The sequence below is a fragment of the Manduca sexta genome, chromosome 6 (assembly GCF_014839805.1).
Source record: "Manduca sexta isolate Smith_Timp_Sample1 chromosome 6, JHU_Msex_v1.0, whole genome shotgun sequence".
Taxonomy (NCBI): domain Eukaryota; kingdom Metazoa; phylum Arthropoda; class Insecta; order Lepidoptera; family Sphingidae; genus Manduca; species Manduca sexta.
In genome coordinates, this window is record NC_051120.1 from 8258976 (window position 1) to 8278146 (window position 19171).

The 19171-nt window shown below is 40.1% G+C and overlaps 1 protein-coding gene across 1 annotated transcript in view; it reads left to right on the plus strand.

Annotated features, from left to right (window-relative positions):
• The window catches only part of LOC115451838 (trithorax group protein osa), a 111047-nt gene that overhangs the window by 80176 nt on the left and 11700 nt on the right, over window positions 1–19171 (plus strand). The window contains 6 exon segments of the mRNA XM_037447506.1: window positions 1943–2072; window positions 14805–15082; window positions 15434–15647; window positions 16837–16991; window positions 17920–17961; window positions 18692–18739. Of these exon segments, the coding sequence (XP_037303403.1) occupies window positions 1943–2072; window positions 14805–15082; window positions 15434–15647; window positions 16837–16991; window positions 17920–17961; window positions 18692–18739 (867 nt within the window).

Here is a 19171-nt window from a genome sequence, read left to right on the forward strand (position 1 = left end):
TATATTATAAAACTTAAAGTCGTGCTGCAATTTTGCTGTTAGTAGAATAGTTTTCCTGTTCATCGTTATTTCTTTTTTTTTTTTTTTTTCATTTTAGTATTATTCCGAACTAATAGAAGCAAGCAAGCAAACCGTCCTTTGCTTAGGTGCCCTTTTCTTTAATTTCTTCTATCATCATAAACCATACTTCAGTCAGCCATATGAAATGCGAGGTCAAATTACGTATCGAATAGCGGAACTTCGCGCCCAAATGAGATAAACACAACGAACTATAAACTCAGTTATAATTTTGTGAAAATAAAAATACCAATTCGTGAATCAATTAGAATAGAAAAGAAAAAGTCGTAAACTTGCCAAGTCTTAATTATTTATGGTGTTACCAGCCTCTTTAACACATGTTTTGATTAATAGGAATTGTCACTGGCGTAAGAGGCGTAGTGTTGCAATATTATAGTTTGTAATTCCTTATGTAAAATTGACGGATATCGGTCTAATTTGACCAGACAAACAATATACTGATGTTTTATCTGATTACTAGTCATTTACACATTTGTACTCTTACAGACGAATCCTGTAGAGATTGCAATTAGACGCCATAGCGTCTCTACGAGTGCTTCTTTCCTATTACTCGAAGTCGTAACACCCACGTCTAAGTGTGGGTATTTACAATGCACTTCTTCAATGAATATTACACAGACAGAGCAACATGTCCTAGATGCAACTTTATATCATATTTAGCTTCTTGTTTCTATGGTAATACATTCTAGGGTCATTGTATTTGCCACAAAATGCTCTTTAGGATTTGTTACTTATTCTTTATTGACCAGCATGTAGATGTCGAATGGTGACTGTTTACTATTCAACTAAACATCAACGTTAAAGTGCAAGCCACAATCTGAATTTATGTGGTCAGTATTCGCACGGCATGACGTCATTTTGCGAGTTAAGAGCACACTCTACGTTTCATTTGTGTGTTTTTTAATCTGTTAACTCATCTTCTGTCATCATATCACCTGTCCCAAAGTACTGTTCGCATGTTATTCACACTTTGTAGCGAACACGTTAGTTACCAAGTTGCTTAGTTCTGCAAGTTTGTCAATTGTCTGGTGGCGACAGTTCGTCAGCGGTATTGTAGCTGCTTCAGCTGCAGTCGAGCTGTTGACGTGCAAATTAACAAAAACATGAGCTAGTTAATGCGAACTCAACAGACAGCTCTACGTATTGGACTAAACCTATAACGCATAAGTTTAGGTTAATTAAAGACAATGTATACTTTCTTTGCTTTCTCGTTGACCAAAACTTTATTAAACTACAGCTACAGTAGAGGCATAAATTGTTACATCTCATATCTGCCATGCAAATATCCCCGGGTCGTGGCTCGCGTCAGTTCGTTGTCAATTTGGTTGTATTATCCAATCTGACCCGTGAAACGGAATTGCTATGTGAAAAATTAATATGTGCGCGCCATCCACACCGCACACAGTGTGCGTTACACAACTCACTTCAGAGAAGCAACGAAAGTGTTATTTATCCTAACATTAACGCATAGTCATCATGACAATCATTTTGTGTGTTGATAGTTATCAGAAATGTTTAAAAACATGTCAGGCGGGATTACCCGTTCAGTTTCTCGGCAATATATTATGTCGGATAAATAAATTATAGTTCTATCGTGTGTAACTCTGTCGATGATTTATTAATGTGAGATATAGTTTTAAGGATGTAAAATAAACTTGTTACAATTATGCGTATGTTTAATATTTGCTAGGTATTACGTCTTCAAGCGTCCTTTATTGCAAGACCTTTTTTCTTTATCTCTTGGTAATGTCTCTGTAGTTTAAAGTTCTAGATAGAGTTGCTACTGTTTATGGATGGGTATCGACTGCCATTAGTCGAGTGTATACGAAAATAAAACTAATCTACCTATATGTATTTGTTGCAGGATCTGACCGGTCAAAACAGCAATGACTCGGGCGGGAGCGGGGGCGCGGGGCGCGCTACCACGCCGCACCTGAGGCCGACGCCCAGTCCCACCGGCTCAAGCGGCTCTCGCTCCATGTCACCAGCTGTCGGTGAGTACAAAATAACATTCACATGATCTAATGTCAATAGATTTGTTTGCGGATTGGTTCGCGTTAATGTCAATTCCCGGTATATAAATTTCACTAAAAAACAAGCCTATATACAGTAATTGGTATAAACATATTACGTTTATAACTTTTAAACTTCTCACCGACACCTATGTAATAACTTTCATCCAAACCCATGCAGATGTTTATGTGTTAACTTTGACAAACATCGGTGTGGAGGAATTATTTTAAACCTTAATAAATTGTGACATAAGCTATAAAGTCGGTTTCTCGAAACTGTTAAAGAGGGAAGTAGGAAGTGTTCCACCTGGTAGTGAACCACATAAAACAATGACAGGTTTGGGGCAAAAGACTTGATGACCTGATAAATGCATTAGACCGTGGCCTTATTTCCAAGTAAGTCTCAATTAATAAGTGAAATAAAAGCTACAAACAAAACTATCACATAAGATTACTCCCATATCATATCTGTAATTTTACAAATTATGAACAGCCTGTATAAACTGAAATATTCGTTTGTTTGTCGCGATTTAGAGCGAAACATCATAAATTAAAATCTTTATAGTTTTTATTTGGTCTAAGTCGGAATCGTGAGAGCTCTAAAATTAAAATTATGTTTTCAAAAATCAATAAATTTCATAGGATATTTATATTCATACCTACCTACTACATGTTCTCTTTTTGTAGGTGGCATGTAGAGACGATAACTAAGATTTGAAAAAAATGTAAAAAGTTATTCGTAATTAAAAATAATATTAAGCTGTAGTGTTCAAGTAGGCGACGCAGTTATATCAGTTTGCAAACCAACTTAAATCTTTTGATGCTTTATGGAAGGTCATTGTCATTAGTAATTAGTAACGCTAAATCATAAGGCTTATTTATATTATCATTATAAATCATGATCACTTAATCTTGCAAATCATGCTAACAAAGTGTAGATCAACATAACATATAGCATTTCCCCTCTTGTTTACATATCGTTATCAACGTCCAAAATTAGCAGAAAATTCTTGCACGATAAGCGCTCCCGCAACATTCATTTCGACGATTAGCCGTCAGTAATAGCGTCGATAACACACTGTGTATCTATAAATAATTCCCTATTTACTTTAGTCGGTGCATCGAAAGTGCATAAACCATAACGATAACTAAACGGTGTGCTCGTCCCGCGTGCCGACAGAAATTGGACCTTATAACGTTCCAATAAGGGCGTGCCGCGTTGTTGGCAAGTTTAGTTGTATGCTTTGTTTTGTCACGGGTGTGTTGATCAGATTCGTTGTGCATACTCCGTCACCGGTAGACACGGGCTTTCCCGACATTGACCCACATAGAGCGGGCGCCCAGAGTACGCCGTATTTTGCCCCTTTTGCGGGCGCGAACCACCCCAGCCCGCCCACCTTATGTACGAGTCGGGGTGGTCGCGGTACATAGGGCCTCGTGAAAAACTTACCCCCACCGTCGGTCGGGGCGAGCACGCAAAACAGGACCTTCCACCCCTGAGGCCCGACGAGACGTTCTTATGTGCCGGACCGACGAGCGACCCCGTCACACCGCGGCACCAATCACAAAACCGAATGCCACTAACAACACCGCCGCTTCAGACATGTCGCGTCAATGAATCAACACCAACGGAGACAATAAACGAGATTCTAGTTCGCAATACGAGTACACAATTGCATCTTAACGCGTTGCTGTCGATCCGGAAATGTGAAAAGTAGTTGTTTATTGCGCACTTATAATGTTAGTGGGGTTAATCGTGCATTAAAAACGCATCAATGAGGTTTCAATGAACCCGACGGGTAACGCAGATTTCAATAACGCCCTTGTAGGGGTTCCCTCAGAGTGACCTTGACGGGTTCACCCAGCGGGGACGCCGCATCTTATATACTTACCCACTGTCACGATTTGCCTGATATAGGTAGGTGTGTACATAGTAGGTGGGTACTTTTGCCTTTCATCTGATTCTCGAGTAATGCGAGTTACTACAAGCTCCATTCATGAATCGTTGAATAAATTATGAGCTTGTTTAGATAATCTGTTGTAACCGAATGGTGAGGCCGCTTTTCTTGTATTGTCTAACCGAGCGCACGTTGTAAGTAATCTTCTGTTTGAAGCTTTGTTTGACATATAGAAAGTGATTTGAGTTAAATCTGTTGGCACATTGTTGAAACACGAGATGTAAGATTTTATGTTATGTATAAAGATGTTTTCTATACATGATATTTATGACATGTAGAACATGAAAATAAAGACTAAATCCGGAAATGTCTGTGAAATACAAGTTGTTACCGAAAACAAATTTAAATAATTTTGTGATAAAAACTCTGTTACAAATCCGACGAAACACAAATGCGTCCATTTGTGATAAAAAATCACTAGGATAATAACGGCCAAACCACTACAAATGCTAGAAGAATTGTCGAGAAGTAAATTTAGTCCGTAATGCTTGGTCGGATTTGAATAATAAGAACATTTCTTCGATGCTTTATTGAAATGTTTGTATGATGAAACTTCAGTTGAACTTGATAGTAACAATAGGACGGAAGGGCCACATATTGAAATCTTTATATCTAACTCGAAATAACAAGGTCTGATAATTGAATTCTGTCCTCTGACATAAAGATATATTGCAAGAAGAAGCTTATACGTTACCGCTTTCTCAACATATAGAGCCCCTTAAACAAAGTACGAAGAAGCCTTAACATATACCTACAGATGTGAAAACAACGTCAATTGATGATTTCTAAATTTCGAATTTTAAGAAAATGGAACCTTTCAACTTACTCATTATTCAATTGAGAATTAAATCCACTATCTGCTAATAGTTATGTGATTCGTGCAGATATTTTTTACCAAAGCTTCTAAGTAGCTTTTAATTTCATTGCAGTATGTTAGATTCATACTAATGACTACGAGGAGTTCCATTTGTTGAATAAAAAACCACAACGAAACGCATTGCATGTGTGTGTGTTACTAATGCTTTCCCATGTTAGGAACATGGAAATTTTGGTTGATGGTACTCGGACACGCTGTGGGATGAATCGATTTATGACACTAAAAAACTAAATATGATAATCTACGAGAAGTTCAAAATAATCAACAAATCATCTAAAAACATAACTATGAATAAAACTCTATTTAAAAAAAATAATACGTACGCCAAAGTCGTTACTATAAAATATGTAGATATCATTATAATGTCCCTAGCTACGAGAAAAGTGTTTTCACTGAATGAATTATTGAGTTCGACATTATGTGTTCCGTTTTGAATGTATGCCAAGGACTTGGAGTATTGTCTGTCTAATGTTAGTTTATTTAAAAACGAGCTTAAAATTACTATTCTCTGAATTATTTCTAATTAATAAGATTTTTCACAGGCGATATTTCGGTTCGGCAGGTAGTAGCACCTCGTATGTATTATCAATTGACATATTGTCATTCGTGGTCGCGGCTTCTAATCTCCGTCGGCTTAGAATATACACACATCTAAGTTTTAAGCCGATTTCTTACGACTTAAGCAGAGAAAATAATTGTATTATTCAGATTTTGATTATTATTAGTACAATTTAACTTAAATTAAATTACTTTTTGTGTTTGAGTATATCATTGTATATCATTATCCGTATTATAGCAAAAATAATTATGCGTTTCTCGTATTAACTGTCCCTTACTTTACCGAACATAATGCGTTATCATCAAAGCGAAGATAATGTACGGTTATACTGTTACCGACTGTTGTTATTGTGTAACCACCTTAATTGGATACTATAAGGGATTACTTGCCTGCGCTCTACTGTTACTCGTTCAGCATACGACATAATATTGAATGTTTCTCTATAAATTCAATAAAAAATAATTTATCACGTTACTCGTACCATCGACTGTATCGAAACGCAAACCACAAAAGTAATCGTGTTTTGTTAACGCTCGCGCAGCGCTGGCGATTGCCGAACGTGGCTTTCTCAAAACCGTCGAGTTGTAGACCGGCCGAGCGGCCGCTGCGACTGTCGCGCCGCGCCACTCCAATACCGGTTATATGACCGCAATACACCCTAGCTCCGTACCTTCTAATACCACGAACGAACATATTCGTCCAGGCATACAACGCTCCTTCCATAGCGCATAGCAAACACACGGCTTATAACTAAACCGGCGATGTATACTACTTTGGTGTGTAAATTGTCACTAGATCGCCGTGTGGTAGAAGGTTAACATGACTACATGACGTCAACCGTTCGGCTCGTCGAAGTTCTCGACTCTCGACAAACAACGGCTGTATGTGAAGTCTCGCGTTAGAAAATTATAGATTGAACGTTCGAGGAAAAATATACAGCGTATTTTACGCGAATGACTCATTTAATTTGTTGTTTTATCTATGCTTTTATATGAATGTGTTTGCTATATTTGGAGAAGTCGACAAGAAATAATGTAAAAAGATAAATTTAAGGAATATAATTTGTAATAGAGGCGAAAATGACGTATTGAAATGTCAAATCAGTGATGTATTAATCTTATCTCCAACTGCCACTTTGGTTGGCGGACGATTAACTTATCCTCCTACGTATAGTCCAAAATAGCTTATCGGTTACCAAACTATAATGGTCTCCTACTCGCTGTGTCCCAAATTTTAGTATTCTTTTAATCGATTGCCATGCTGGATTTAGACAATATCTATTTGATTTATATATTCAACATTAAATAAAGGTAGATAAAATTGTTTATGGCAGCATATTATTATTTTTAATGGTATTGCATGCAAGCATTTGCCATTTCATGCCCCGTGTTTTATTGTTTAATCACGTTATGTCATGCAGCGCTTTTGTGTCCGCGTCTGTGCGTTCCAAAGCGGCGGTGTTGATTAAAAATATCCTTTATCGATAAGTGATATAAAATAAATTTCTGTTCATCGAGCGCATTGTTCGTTTCCAATCCGAGTTCCATCGTTATTTTAACACAATGAAGCCGCAATACCGCAACCCGACGCGTTCGAAGGTGAATTGCGTATTGTTTGACGCCCGCATGCAACGTGATTCTCGAATGCTACTTTAATTTCATACAAATAAGGTTTCTTTTGTGTGCGCGGCGCGCGTGAGTCTCGGCGTTGAGTTTACGACCTTGTGTTGAATACACATTGAGAGGTTTTTGACTTGGCCGGTCATCAGTTGTGCAGTATACGGGCGCTAAAAGCGTTTCGCAGTCGTCCGTCGTGCGTATCGCCGAGCGAGCAATGGAATGCCATCAACTAAGATAAGGTTGGCTCTTGGGAGTGAAAACGAGCGCTGCCGCGGTCGCTCGCTGTTTCTTCGTGATATTTGAGACCTATATTTACTTTACGCTACTTAGTTACCACTTAGGCTTTTTGCTTGCGTGAATTTCGTGCTTTAACAACCGTTGTTTTTTTATGTCCGCAACCCGTTATTTTGATGCTGATTATATCGATTTTCGTTGCTACTTTTGCATCACCTTCAGCTCCTTTCCCACAGCATGTTTCTTCAAAACCAATATCGATTTAATATTTTACATATAGAGTATATCGACGGCCGTTATTTGTATGAAGATGGCTTTAAAACAGCTTTGTCGCTAATCAAATTCTTCTGTATTAAGTCACGTGTTGCGCGTCCTTGGAAAGGTTGACGACCTTTATGGCTTTGAAAAAAAAAAGAAAAAGCGACACTTTTTGCCCCAATCCTGTCGTAATGTTTGTTTTGATCGTTTTCGACTAAAATTTCTGTTGTACTGTTTTTGAATTACTTTTTTTTAGCATTTTAAAGTTAAAAAAAAGCCTTATGTGAGATGAGAAGACCTGCAAATGTTTATTTATATAACGAAGTTTAAAGTTATCGCACATACATTTATTCATTAAAAGTTTTATGTGTTTATCGTGAAATCCACGCTATGCCGCGAAATCGGTCTACAAAGGAGTTGCGGGTTTACGTAGAATTCAGATTACTCATAAAATTGAAAGTTTATTCCAATGCCAAGCGAGTTCCTTCACGTTATTTCCCTCGCGATAACAGATTCCAACGCTTTTAAGTTCACAATTCGCTTTTGATACCGACACAAATTATCGAATCAAATTATTGATCTCGTCATAACTCTACGTTATTTTGATTTTGTATCTCCATTATAAATCATAATACGATGTCAAAACTTTTTTTATGGATATTAATTATCGACTGCTTCTGTGGCGTGGGTTCGTGCGCGGTACGACACCGCTCTGGGGTCCAGGTTTCGAATCTCGGTTTGGGCAAAATGATATTGGGTTTTTCTGCACAGTATCAGGTGTCTGAAACCTCACCTTCTATCATATCATGCGATGGAATATACTTGGCGAATAGTGGTGGTGCTTCGGTTGCACCTCTGCCTATCCCTTGGATATAAATGCGAGATGTGTGTTTGTTTAATATAGACCGGCAAATTTGCAAGTTCGTCACTCGACGTTAGCTAATCTTTGCCGCTCATAAAATCCACGCCAACAGAAGATTTATAAATGAGTGTATTTATTACAGTTAAATGAGGATTGTGGTGGGGAAAGTAGTATTTGGGTCTTTGAAAATCTTGTTCTTCATATTAAAAATTAAAAAAGCTGGCTATACCAGTCCCCGTTAGTTTTCTCTGGGACTGTAGTACGACCTGGGTCGAGTCGAGTAAGCCCTATAATGCTTTGTAGACAAGTATTTTTGTATTTAAAGTATTTGTACAGTTATTCGGACTACTAAATTTGTGTTTTATTCTATTTTAATTTTTCACGCATTTTTCTTTTGCCTGCGACAATTTAATCCTTGTGTTTTTATTGGCAGAAATGAAAATATCCTTTGTGGTCGCTATAGCTGTTATTGTTGTATTGTTTGGGGTTAAATTACGCAAAAAAAACATAAAATAAATGAATACTATCGATCAATAGTAATTTCGATCAATTATTGACTTGGTGCAATCTAATAACTGTAATATGTACGAAATTTATGATAAAAATTGCATGTGTGTCAAATTTTAAAACGTATATTTGCACTGGAACTTGTATGTTCTTTGATTTTGTAAGTCCTTTTTATTCGTACTATAATGCCATAGTCACACACTAATGGCTATTACATTAAATTATAAAATCCACACAGAGAAAAAAATGATAAATGTATGGTAATGTATGTAACTCGTACGCTCCCACAAAGAGTGACGTAAGTAAGAAAGCATAATTTTTGCAAGGGACTTGTTGCGTGTCTGCGGTCCCGCCAGCGGACGGCTGCCCATCGCCTAATTGTATTCAGATTACCCCGGAAAAGTGATAAATCTGTGTGAGTCAAGGTCGTCGGAGGGTTCGACAGTCCATTCACCCCGTTCTCGGTTACCCCACAGTTAATGGTGCGGACATTCTTTCCCCAACCTCCGTCTGACTTGGTCTATATACATTCACACACACATACATAAAGTCGCACTTTGCCCGCTGTACTCACCACAAGTACGTGTCAAACGTTACGGGCCTCCTCAATGGGATTGTTTGTTGATGCTTTTCTAGCATGTTTTTGAATTCTCTCGGTAAACATAAACGGGTCCTGTGTTGAATCATGTTCATTTAAGCCACGTTCTTGATTCACGCGCGTTTACGTGCAGGCGAATGCAAATCAATGCGGTGTTCGTGCTTTTAGGAATTTCCGCTCGCGGCATCGAGTGCGTGAATGATGGATAATTGTTACCCGAAGGAGCCTACGGATTTTGATATACGTGTGATTCGCGCTGATTGTCGGTCAGCACTCGTCATTTAGAGTCCATCGGCGGTGCCAACGTGCACGAAATTGATCCCGATAGTACACGTTCACGCGTTATTCGTACTGCGAAGGTATTACTTTACCCAGTCGTTAAGTAATATGGTCAGTTGCTGTATTTTAGTCTTCATGTAGGTAGGTATTCATAGAGTCCTAATTTCGGATTGCGATAACTAATGGTTTACAAGGCACAGTTTGCACTCATGTATGCCCTGCTTTTTAGTCTAGTAACAAAGTATATTCAAGATGACACTAGATTATTCTGCTATTCTTGCCCACAATCAGAATACGAACTACAGAGCGATTTATATATTGGCTACTTAACGTCTTCTCTTTCAATCAGGATTTCAAGTCGTGTTACGATAATGTAGGAGATACATGTTTTAACAATTAACGCTACCAAAGCCACTGTTTTAAAAATCGAACGAGAAAAATAATATAGGCGAGCTATAATTTTTTCAATCAAACTTGCCAGTATCATTTGATGGTGATCTAGTTAAATGGGTCGGTCGTGGACGGGCGGCGGCGTCGCGTTGTCGCCATTCGCCACCGTCCGTCCCAACTAGGCCGTTCTTGTTAACGCCATTGTCTAAACTCCACGGCACGCACCGGCTGCCGCCGCTGTTTAACGTCTATTTGTATACCCATGGCAATGGCTCTCATTGTCAACCAACACTTGAAATTAATGTTTTGATGTAACAGCATCTTTTTTGTCTTGTGACCTTTTTCATCTTTAGATTTTTTTTTTCTATTTTAATGTAACCGTGTCTGTTGTCGAGATATTGTTTTTATATCCACTAGCTTAACAAAAATATGTTGCGTATAACGAATAACTTTAATATTTATTTGTCAGAACACTTATGATTCACTTCGCACCGACAGGATATGATGATTTTCTTTTACAGTATCAATTTTATATAACACCGTAAACACACGCCAATACATTGTGAGTCACGCGGCGTCGTGTGGGCATTCTTATTTATCCGATCTCATATTCTCTCGCATTTTATTACTAAGCGACACCCGGCAAAGTGCACCTCAATTTGGCGCGTATTTTATTCCTGAATGATAAGACGCGAATGTGTTTTCTTGGAAGTTGACTTAACATTATCATACTTAGCGGGCGTGTTCTTGTAACTATCTGAGCCGAGGTGTAAATTTCTTGGAAGTGTCTTGTGTTAAAGTTTACCTTTTCAGTCTGTAAACTAAGGACACGTGGGGTTTAAGCCTTGTGTCACCAATTTGATTGGGGCCCGAAATGCCGAAAATCCATGTGGTACACTTTAAAAATTACTGTCGTAATAAAGTGGATTTTGGATTTCTTAATTGACTATACTCAAAATTTTCCTGTAATCCTATAAAAAAATTACAAGCTAAGTCTACTTTGTGTCTATGTTGTAATAACGTAATTTTGATACTGTAAACGATAGCTTTATGTGCGTAATATCATGCAGTCTATGTGTGTCATAAGATTCTTCACATCACCATTCTCGTGATGTCGTGATTTCAACTTTTGATAGTATAAACACAATCACAATAATAACATGTCCATATTTGCCATCGCTACGTATCTAGTTAGATGTGTCGTGTGAATTGGGTACGGTTGATATGAACCTGTCTAGTAAAGGCGACGTTAAAAACGTTTTGTTCGTAAATATATAAAGTTAAACTAAGACAGAGCAAATTTCCCACGGAATGCCTGATCGAAACGAACTTTAGACCTTCTATAGCCCACTTGTGTGAGTTGCAATTCTAACCAGCCCAACTAAGCGATTAAACGCTGCAAAATATAATATAATACCCATATTTTACCGTTTAATTAAGCCCATGTTGTATTCTATAAGCGAAATGAAAATTACAACCAGCGTCTATTACGATAGCCTCAATTTACTGCCATGTATAAAATTGCTCCTAAAACCACAAAGAGGTTGACCAAAACATGAAATATATAGGAAAACAAATTTACAACGTCGAAGTATCATTATTCAAATAAATTAAAATTTAAACATGAATGTAGGAATGATAAATGGTTATTGCGGTGGACATGATCGGCAGTTTTTAAAGTTGGCAACTGGTCGACGCAATATTTATCGATATCGATGATATTCGCGCCACGGCTGACAGATATCCGTTAATATTTTACTCACTGCACTTTGGTACCGTCATTTCGACGTTAGTGATGCTCCTCTTGGAACATTATGATTTCTTGTACACTCTGGAGTCGTAAGTAACAGCTGGCTCGAGACTGACAGTCTCGTATTACAGCGGAATGGGTGTTTAAAGCACTCGTCCGACGATAAAAGTGGATGTTATTAACTTTAAAGGCATCCTTATGAAGCACGTCTTCAGTTGAGCAGTTGCTTAGGAAATCGGGAGAAATATGCATGAGAACATTATGTAGCGTCGGGTGCTAGTTATTATAAACAATAACGGTTAAATGGTCTTAAGTTTGATTAGTCACTTAGTTTTTTATGTTGTAAATTAGAATATAGCCGAAAGTATTCAACGTAATATTAGGAATGTCATTATTTGCACCTGAGTATTTTGAATATAAAGTAAACATTAGTTAGGGGAACGATATTTCTTATCTTAAGTATAATCGTACCTGTTAATAATCATCGTTATAATAGTATGATAATATGTGTAGGGCTGTCAGGTGGAGAGTTATATAATTTAATTTCCATGGCCTAACGATCACAGTATTTGAAATGCGCGAATTACATGCTTGTGACGTGTTTTCGGAAGGTTTAGTAATATAGCTAATGTTGTCATTGTTTTGAATCGTATCCCGGCAAGTTTGACAACCCTAACCTGCCTATCGGCGTGATTTTCCCATATTCCCGGAATGTCTATGGCTGCGGTAGTAAGTGGCACTTATGTGGCTGTGGCGGTGGAGCGCGCCGCATAGCACGCGAGCCTGCGGGCGCGCCGTCCAGCGCCGCGCCGCGCTATGGCGTGACATTTAATACGTGCGCGGAATACCGCCATGAGGAAATGACCATATACGTAAAATGTACTGTACAGTGTACACGCACCGTACATCTTATTGACCATCGCCGTTCGTTCCCGGTATATAGGGAGTTGTTGTGAACGAATCCGGATCGTATTTGCACGTGTTGTTGCGTCGTAAAAGTAGAACGGGACCGACGACGGGATGGTGCTGGGAATTGACGTATGATCGACACTTTTTTTGTGGTTAGATCTCTTGAATGTGAGTGTATTTTTTTGTTCATGAAACATGACAATTTTGATACGCGATCTAGTTAGGGCTGAACGCGTAGGTTTAACATAAAACTTTAGGGAAACATTAGTATTTAAAACCAATTAATCGTATTACATCCGAACGGCGGCACGGTTAAGTGTTGGAACCTTCACCGAGATGTGTTGTGGATACAGTTGAAACATGACCGAGTGTACAGGCCGGTGATATAGTCCGGCGGGAAAGTAAAGACCTCGGTTTGGCTGCGTTACGCACGCGGCTGCCAACTCGCCCGCGGTGACGGGCGCTGCCCTTGACAGAGCGAGTCCTACACTACCACAGCCAGCGCTTTGCTCAATGCAATGCACGATAATAAATGTAATAATAGTACTCGCCACTCACACATGCACCTGTTTCACGACCACCCTCTCATTATGACGTCTTGCAACGTCGAGTGCTTTTCACGAACGCATTTTAAATTCTTTACACTGTGGCATAAAGATAACAGTGTTTATGGGGCATGTGAAATCACGATGGCACTTTAACATTAATATTAGTTCGCATTATTGAAGTTGGAATTTAGTTTCGTATCGCGCCAACTATAAGTCTCGGGTATTTTAATGATACCATTAATCACACTACAATATATGTATGCAGGTGGGTGTCGTCCATTACACAATGTATTTGCGGTGATGCGCTGGTCGCTCGTTAGTTTTTCGAGACGGAGCGGTGCGCTGGTCAGAAAGTAGAGCGATTCGCGACGACCCCATTACCGTAGTGCTACATTCATTAAAGGTCGCCGTAAACAAATAGATATGTAGGTAGTCGGGTGGGTATGGCACAACGCTGTTATCTATGATTCAGCGGCGCCTCGCCGTCTGCCCGCCGTCTGATCGCACCGACACAATATAATGGCCCCGATAATGGCCAACTGATGAGATTAAAGTTACGACCCTCGCACGTGATCGTTTTTATTCACAATACAATAAACCCTTCACCAAAATACAAAACGAGCCGATAAAGGATTGCGATGTTTCTAATATATTATGCGTATTGCGGACACGAGCGGTTTAGTGCGTCGAGTGCGCAACACTAAGCAGCCGAGATCTCACGTAACAACGACATAACACCAAATCGACCGATATAAAAGTTGCAATACCACTTTCGTCGTCGCAAATCACAGTCGGCCGTAACTCGGCCTCGGTCAATGCGTTGCGTGCATGTTGTATGAACATATACGGATGCAATAAAGTGCAGCGAGAATTCACAGGCTAGCGGCGTATGCCGCTCACGTGCCGGCGGAAAACGAAAGTGATCGGATGCGTCTCTCCGCCCTCGATTGATGCCCGGCCGGCTTAGGAGAGCCCTCGTTAACTGTATTATTCAAATCGTGTGTGCGAGCGCCGCGCACCGAGCCCGCACCGTGCCTCGCCGCTCACCACTCGCTGGCAAACGATCGATCACACACACGGAAATGTTTGCCGCACGCCGCACCGCTCGCCGCCCGCCGCCCGCCGCCCGCCGCTTGCACTCTCGAATACAATTTAATTGATACACTAAACCCCGGACCACGCCGTGAATAACAAATGCCTTGCACTTGAACTACATTATATGAACATTGCACTTTCTGTTTACACATTTAGTTGGATTTGTTGTTACAGTTCCGAACATTAGAGCGACTGTTTTGATAGGATGGTACCGCTGCACGTGTTATTGTTATATGAATAGTTTGTAATGATATGGTTTGTTACATTGCAGGCACGCAGAACGTAACGATGCCGCCGCGAACGTCGTCGTCGCTGTCGGAGGGCAGCGGGCCGGCGGCGCGGGCTGTGGCCCCCGGGCCGGCGGGCGCGGTGCCGCCGCCCGGCGCGATGGTGGCGCAGCCCTATTCGCACCACGGCGCGTACAAGGCGCCGCACTACCCGCCGCCGCAGCCGCCCTACGGGTACCCGCCCGCCAGGAACCACCATCCGTACCCCTATGGGTATCGTCCGCCACCACCACATCCGCCGCAACACTATCAACCCCTCAAGGTATCCATCCGCCTTTGACATCTGGCACATATCTATTAACTAATACATTTTCTTAGGAAATTCTCCAGAAAAATACTTGTAGTCGAACTGCATCACAAAATATTTGATAACATCGTAATTTTCTTTAGTTTTTTTGTCGGACTAGTTATCATTGTAGTACGCCTCTTGACATCTCTGGAAACCATAGTTATTATGGCATTCGAGTCTAAACCAGATTAACAACAATATCATCAGATGCCAGATGAAGTCCAATGCTGTACGTAGGCCTCTCCTAAAGATATAGTAGTCCAAGTATACAATAGAATAAATTTGGTAGTAATGCAGTATACTAACGTTTGTGTTCCCCGGCAGCAGGGCGGCGGGCGGCACATGGGTCCGCCGGGCGCGGGGGGCGCGGGGGGCGCGGGCGGCGCGGGCGAGGGCGCCATGCCGCCGCCGACCGCGCCGGGCGACGCGCACGACAACGGGCCCGCGCCGCCCGCCACCGCGCTCGTCACCACCGGGCCCGACGGCGCGCCGCTCGACGAGGGCAGCCAGCAGAGCACGCTCAGCAACGCCTCAGCAGGTACACAACATAATATATTCTAAGGTTTGCGCCCTTGTCGCGGGCCATACGGATGCTTAACACTATATCGCACAACTTGGATATATTTATTTATATGTAACCTGTCAGAATTCACTGAAATGGCTCATAAATGTATTGAAATAAATTGTTAAAATTAAATCTGTATAACATCGCATTAGTTTCAACTGTTATGGTGTTATAATATATATATAAATAAATAAATAAATAAATAATAAAAAAAAACATTAATGTTTTCCTCAATCAAAACAACACATTTAAAGTAACTGCTCAGTGATCCAGTGGCGAAGGGTCCCATAGAACCCGATTCCTGCCGGCTTCCCTTTGTATAGAAGTGATGTAGAATCTAATTATCATTATAACGATTTGCACACCGAATTTATGCATATCAGTACTTATATGTTGTGTCGGGTTCCCTTTCGGAGAATTTCACCTTTCGCCACTGCAGTGATCACCTGTCGTTAGGCAACGGCTTGGCTGTACCTTTGGTCATGCTACAGTCCAGGGGCGGCGGATGTTGCTTTCTATCAAGCGGACCGCTTACACGTTTGCTTATTGAGCCAATAAAAAAAGACACACAGACACACTCCGTCATGTTTAATCCCTAAAGGGGTAGATAGTGCACTCACTTTTCGTGGTATGTATTCTGTCCTATGTTTTGATGGGGATAAGCCTTTCACAAATTCCCGACTCTAGACTAACACTGAAAAAAAGGTAATGCCGTTAATCACTTTAAGTCGAGCTTCCATTGTGCAAGTCATTTGAGTCTTGGTATGCTATACTTACGTTCAATTTCAAAACTATCTGTATTACACTTGCAGCTGACATTCATGCAAATTGTACATAAATTGTGCAGATTTAAATTATCGAGTGTAACCATGGCAATATCGTAGTATACTGAACATGCTCAAGGTGAAGAAACCGTTCTGCGTATTTGACATGGAGAATTATTGTTGGGACAGACTAATCACAATTCATAACATTATCATTTGCTTGTATTTTTTTGTATACGATCATGGCAAAGTAACCCTACTGAGCTTGATACAAACTGAAGTAGGATCCAGTTGGAGTGTCTACTGACGAAGAACATTTACCTCCTCGCCATTCGACACAGTTGGCCTCTTTAATACCAGATTTGTTCATGTATATTCATCGACCATTTTGATTCCAGCGTCAGGCGAGGAATGCGGCGGGTCTGGCAAGCCGCGCAAGGAGTTCGGCGGCAGCGCGGCGCCGTCGCCCTCGCCAGGGGGCGCGTCTCACTCCTCGCTGCACGACGACTACGAAGCCTCGCCCAGCCCCTGGCCCAGGCCGCCATCTAGTCCCGTGAGTCAACACGAACACCCACACACACACACAGACATACAAACACACATATACACACTACTCAGCCGTTATACCTCGAGGCGTCTCGATCAGGGCCCTTATTCTGTATGATAGTGTAAACGCGTAACGCGGCCGTGTCATGTTATCTTTGAGAAATGTGCGTGGAATGGTATTCTGTAAGCCAAATTTCTATAGTCCTGAACATGATGCGTTGTGTTACGTGCTTGTTACACACTGTTAAAATAACGTGCGGGATAGAGAATAAGGCCCCAAGCCAGTTATACTGTACTCTTTCGTATTCCTTCTGGTAGACCGGGTCGCTACCATCAAAAGTAAATCACACATTTTTACTTGAATGTTCCCAACGTCTATGCAGTTATGCTGCCAAAAGATAGTATCATTGGAATTGCAGATTGCATTTCGCGCTTGTTAAGGCGCTATTTTATGATATCAAAGAAACGAAAATTCCAATCTGTAGAGAAACGAAGACTTTGTTTCTCTGTCTTAAAATACTCGTTCTCCTTAATTTTTCTTTATCGGAAAGTAATTAGATATTTTTTCTTGGACAAGTCCTGTTGTAAGGTATGTTTGACTGCATTTTAACTAAAATGTACAGTCAATAACAAACCACAAAATATTCTTACTTGCTATACTAGTTTAATAATGTAACATATAGTTGAATGCACTAATCATCTCTTATAAGACTGAAGGAATATCTCATACATTATAACATAGTCTCACTCATGACACTTATCGTAGACAAATACATCGTGTGACAACTAATAATTAGACTGTAGTTCCATGGCCCAGGTTCGAATGGAATCTAGTTATATTCAGTATCATTGCTAACAATTTGATAATATAGTATCCATTATGTTAATATGTGTTCGAGTGAACGGGAAGCATTCCATTTTATCATGTATTTCAGGTATTTAACAGTCACATACCGCCGGAGTCCTACAGATCAAAGGTTTATATCAAATTAAACATCATAAGCATGTGTAGAGCTCGAAATTGAATTATATATCACGTACGAACATACGTTATGCATGGTAGTAACAATAATAGTGAACAAAACATATTAATGTAACCTCAAACTGTACCGAGTACAATAATGTTCTATAAACACACAAACAATGTGTGAGCTTTAGTGCTTGAAAGAATTTTCTGCTTTTTGCTATTATCCGATTGTTCTTCGGTGTTGGACTGTCGCTTGTGAACATTTCCGTAGTCTAGGTATGCGCACTGGTACAAACGATATACCAGTTTGCTGTATTGTTGAAACTCAACGACAATATAGAAATTGTTGAATGTTTCCGTACGGTGCAGTGATTTGATTAGTTTTGAAGCAATCGTCACCGTGCGTCCGACCGCGCCGGGCCGTGTGTTTGCTGAAATAGATAGAGCATGAAAGCCTGCACTACGCATTAAGTACACAAGTATATTAGTTAAGTCTCCGTTTCATCTAATTAGGTATCCAATATTGTAGCTTGTTGAATAGTATTGTGATGCAAACAGAAACTCCTTATTTCTTTCATAATTTATTTCACATTATTTTTTTTTTTATTTTAATTAATCTATTAATTATATTTTAATGATGCAATGAAATGAGGAGTTTTTCCAAGAAACGGGGCTGACGATAGCATGCAGAAACAAAATATCGCATAATGTAAACAATAGTCACCATATTCTGATTCTAGGCTGAGAACCAAAGGAAACGTCGCGTAGGAGAGTCTTCGTCAGGCCCGGTAATGCACACTTACTATCAATATAAATACCGCTTCAACTGCGTATTGCGAAAATAGCTCGTGATGACTCCGCGCCGCACTCTCGTATACGGAACGTGTGCACTGTATGCGCTACACAACGTTGTCAACATTCTATATAAATACAAATTGCTAAATTATCACGAACACAAGGACCAGAGTTCCATTCGGGAAACGTAGAATACCGGTTCGATATGCAGTGGTTAGACCACGCAGCTTCCCTCAAACATTCATGCACGGCTGTATTTCATTATATTTAACATTTCGATTTGACCTGCTTGGTAGGGACTATAATTTCAATCGTTTGATTTGCATGTGTTATAATATTGGCAGAGATGAAAACTGAGTTTTTCGTGTCTGTTACAATTATATTTTCTGACGACCGTACGCACACCAAAGTAAACCTTATGTTTG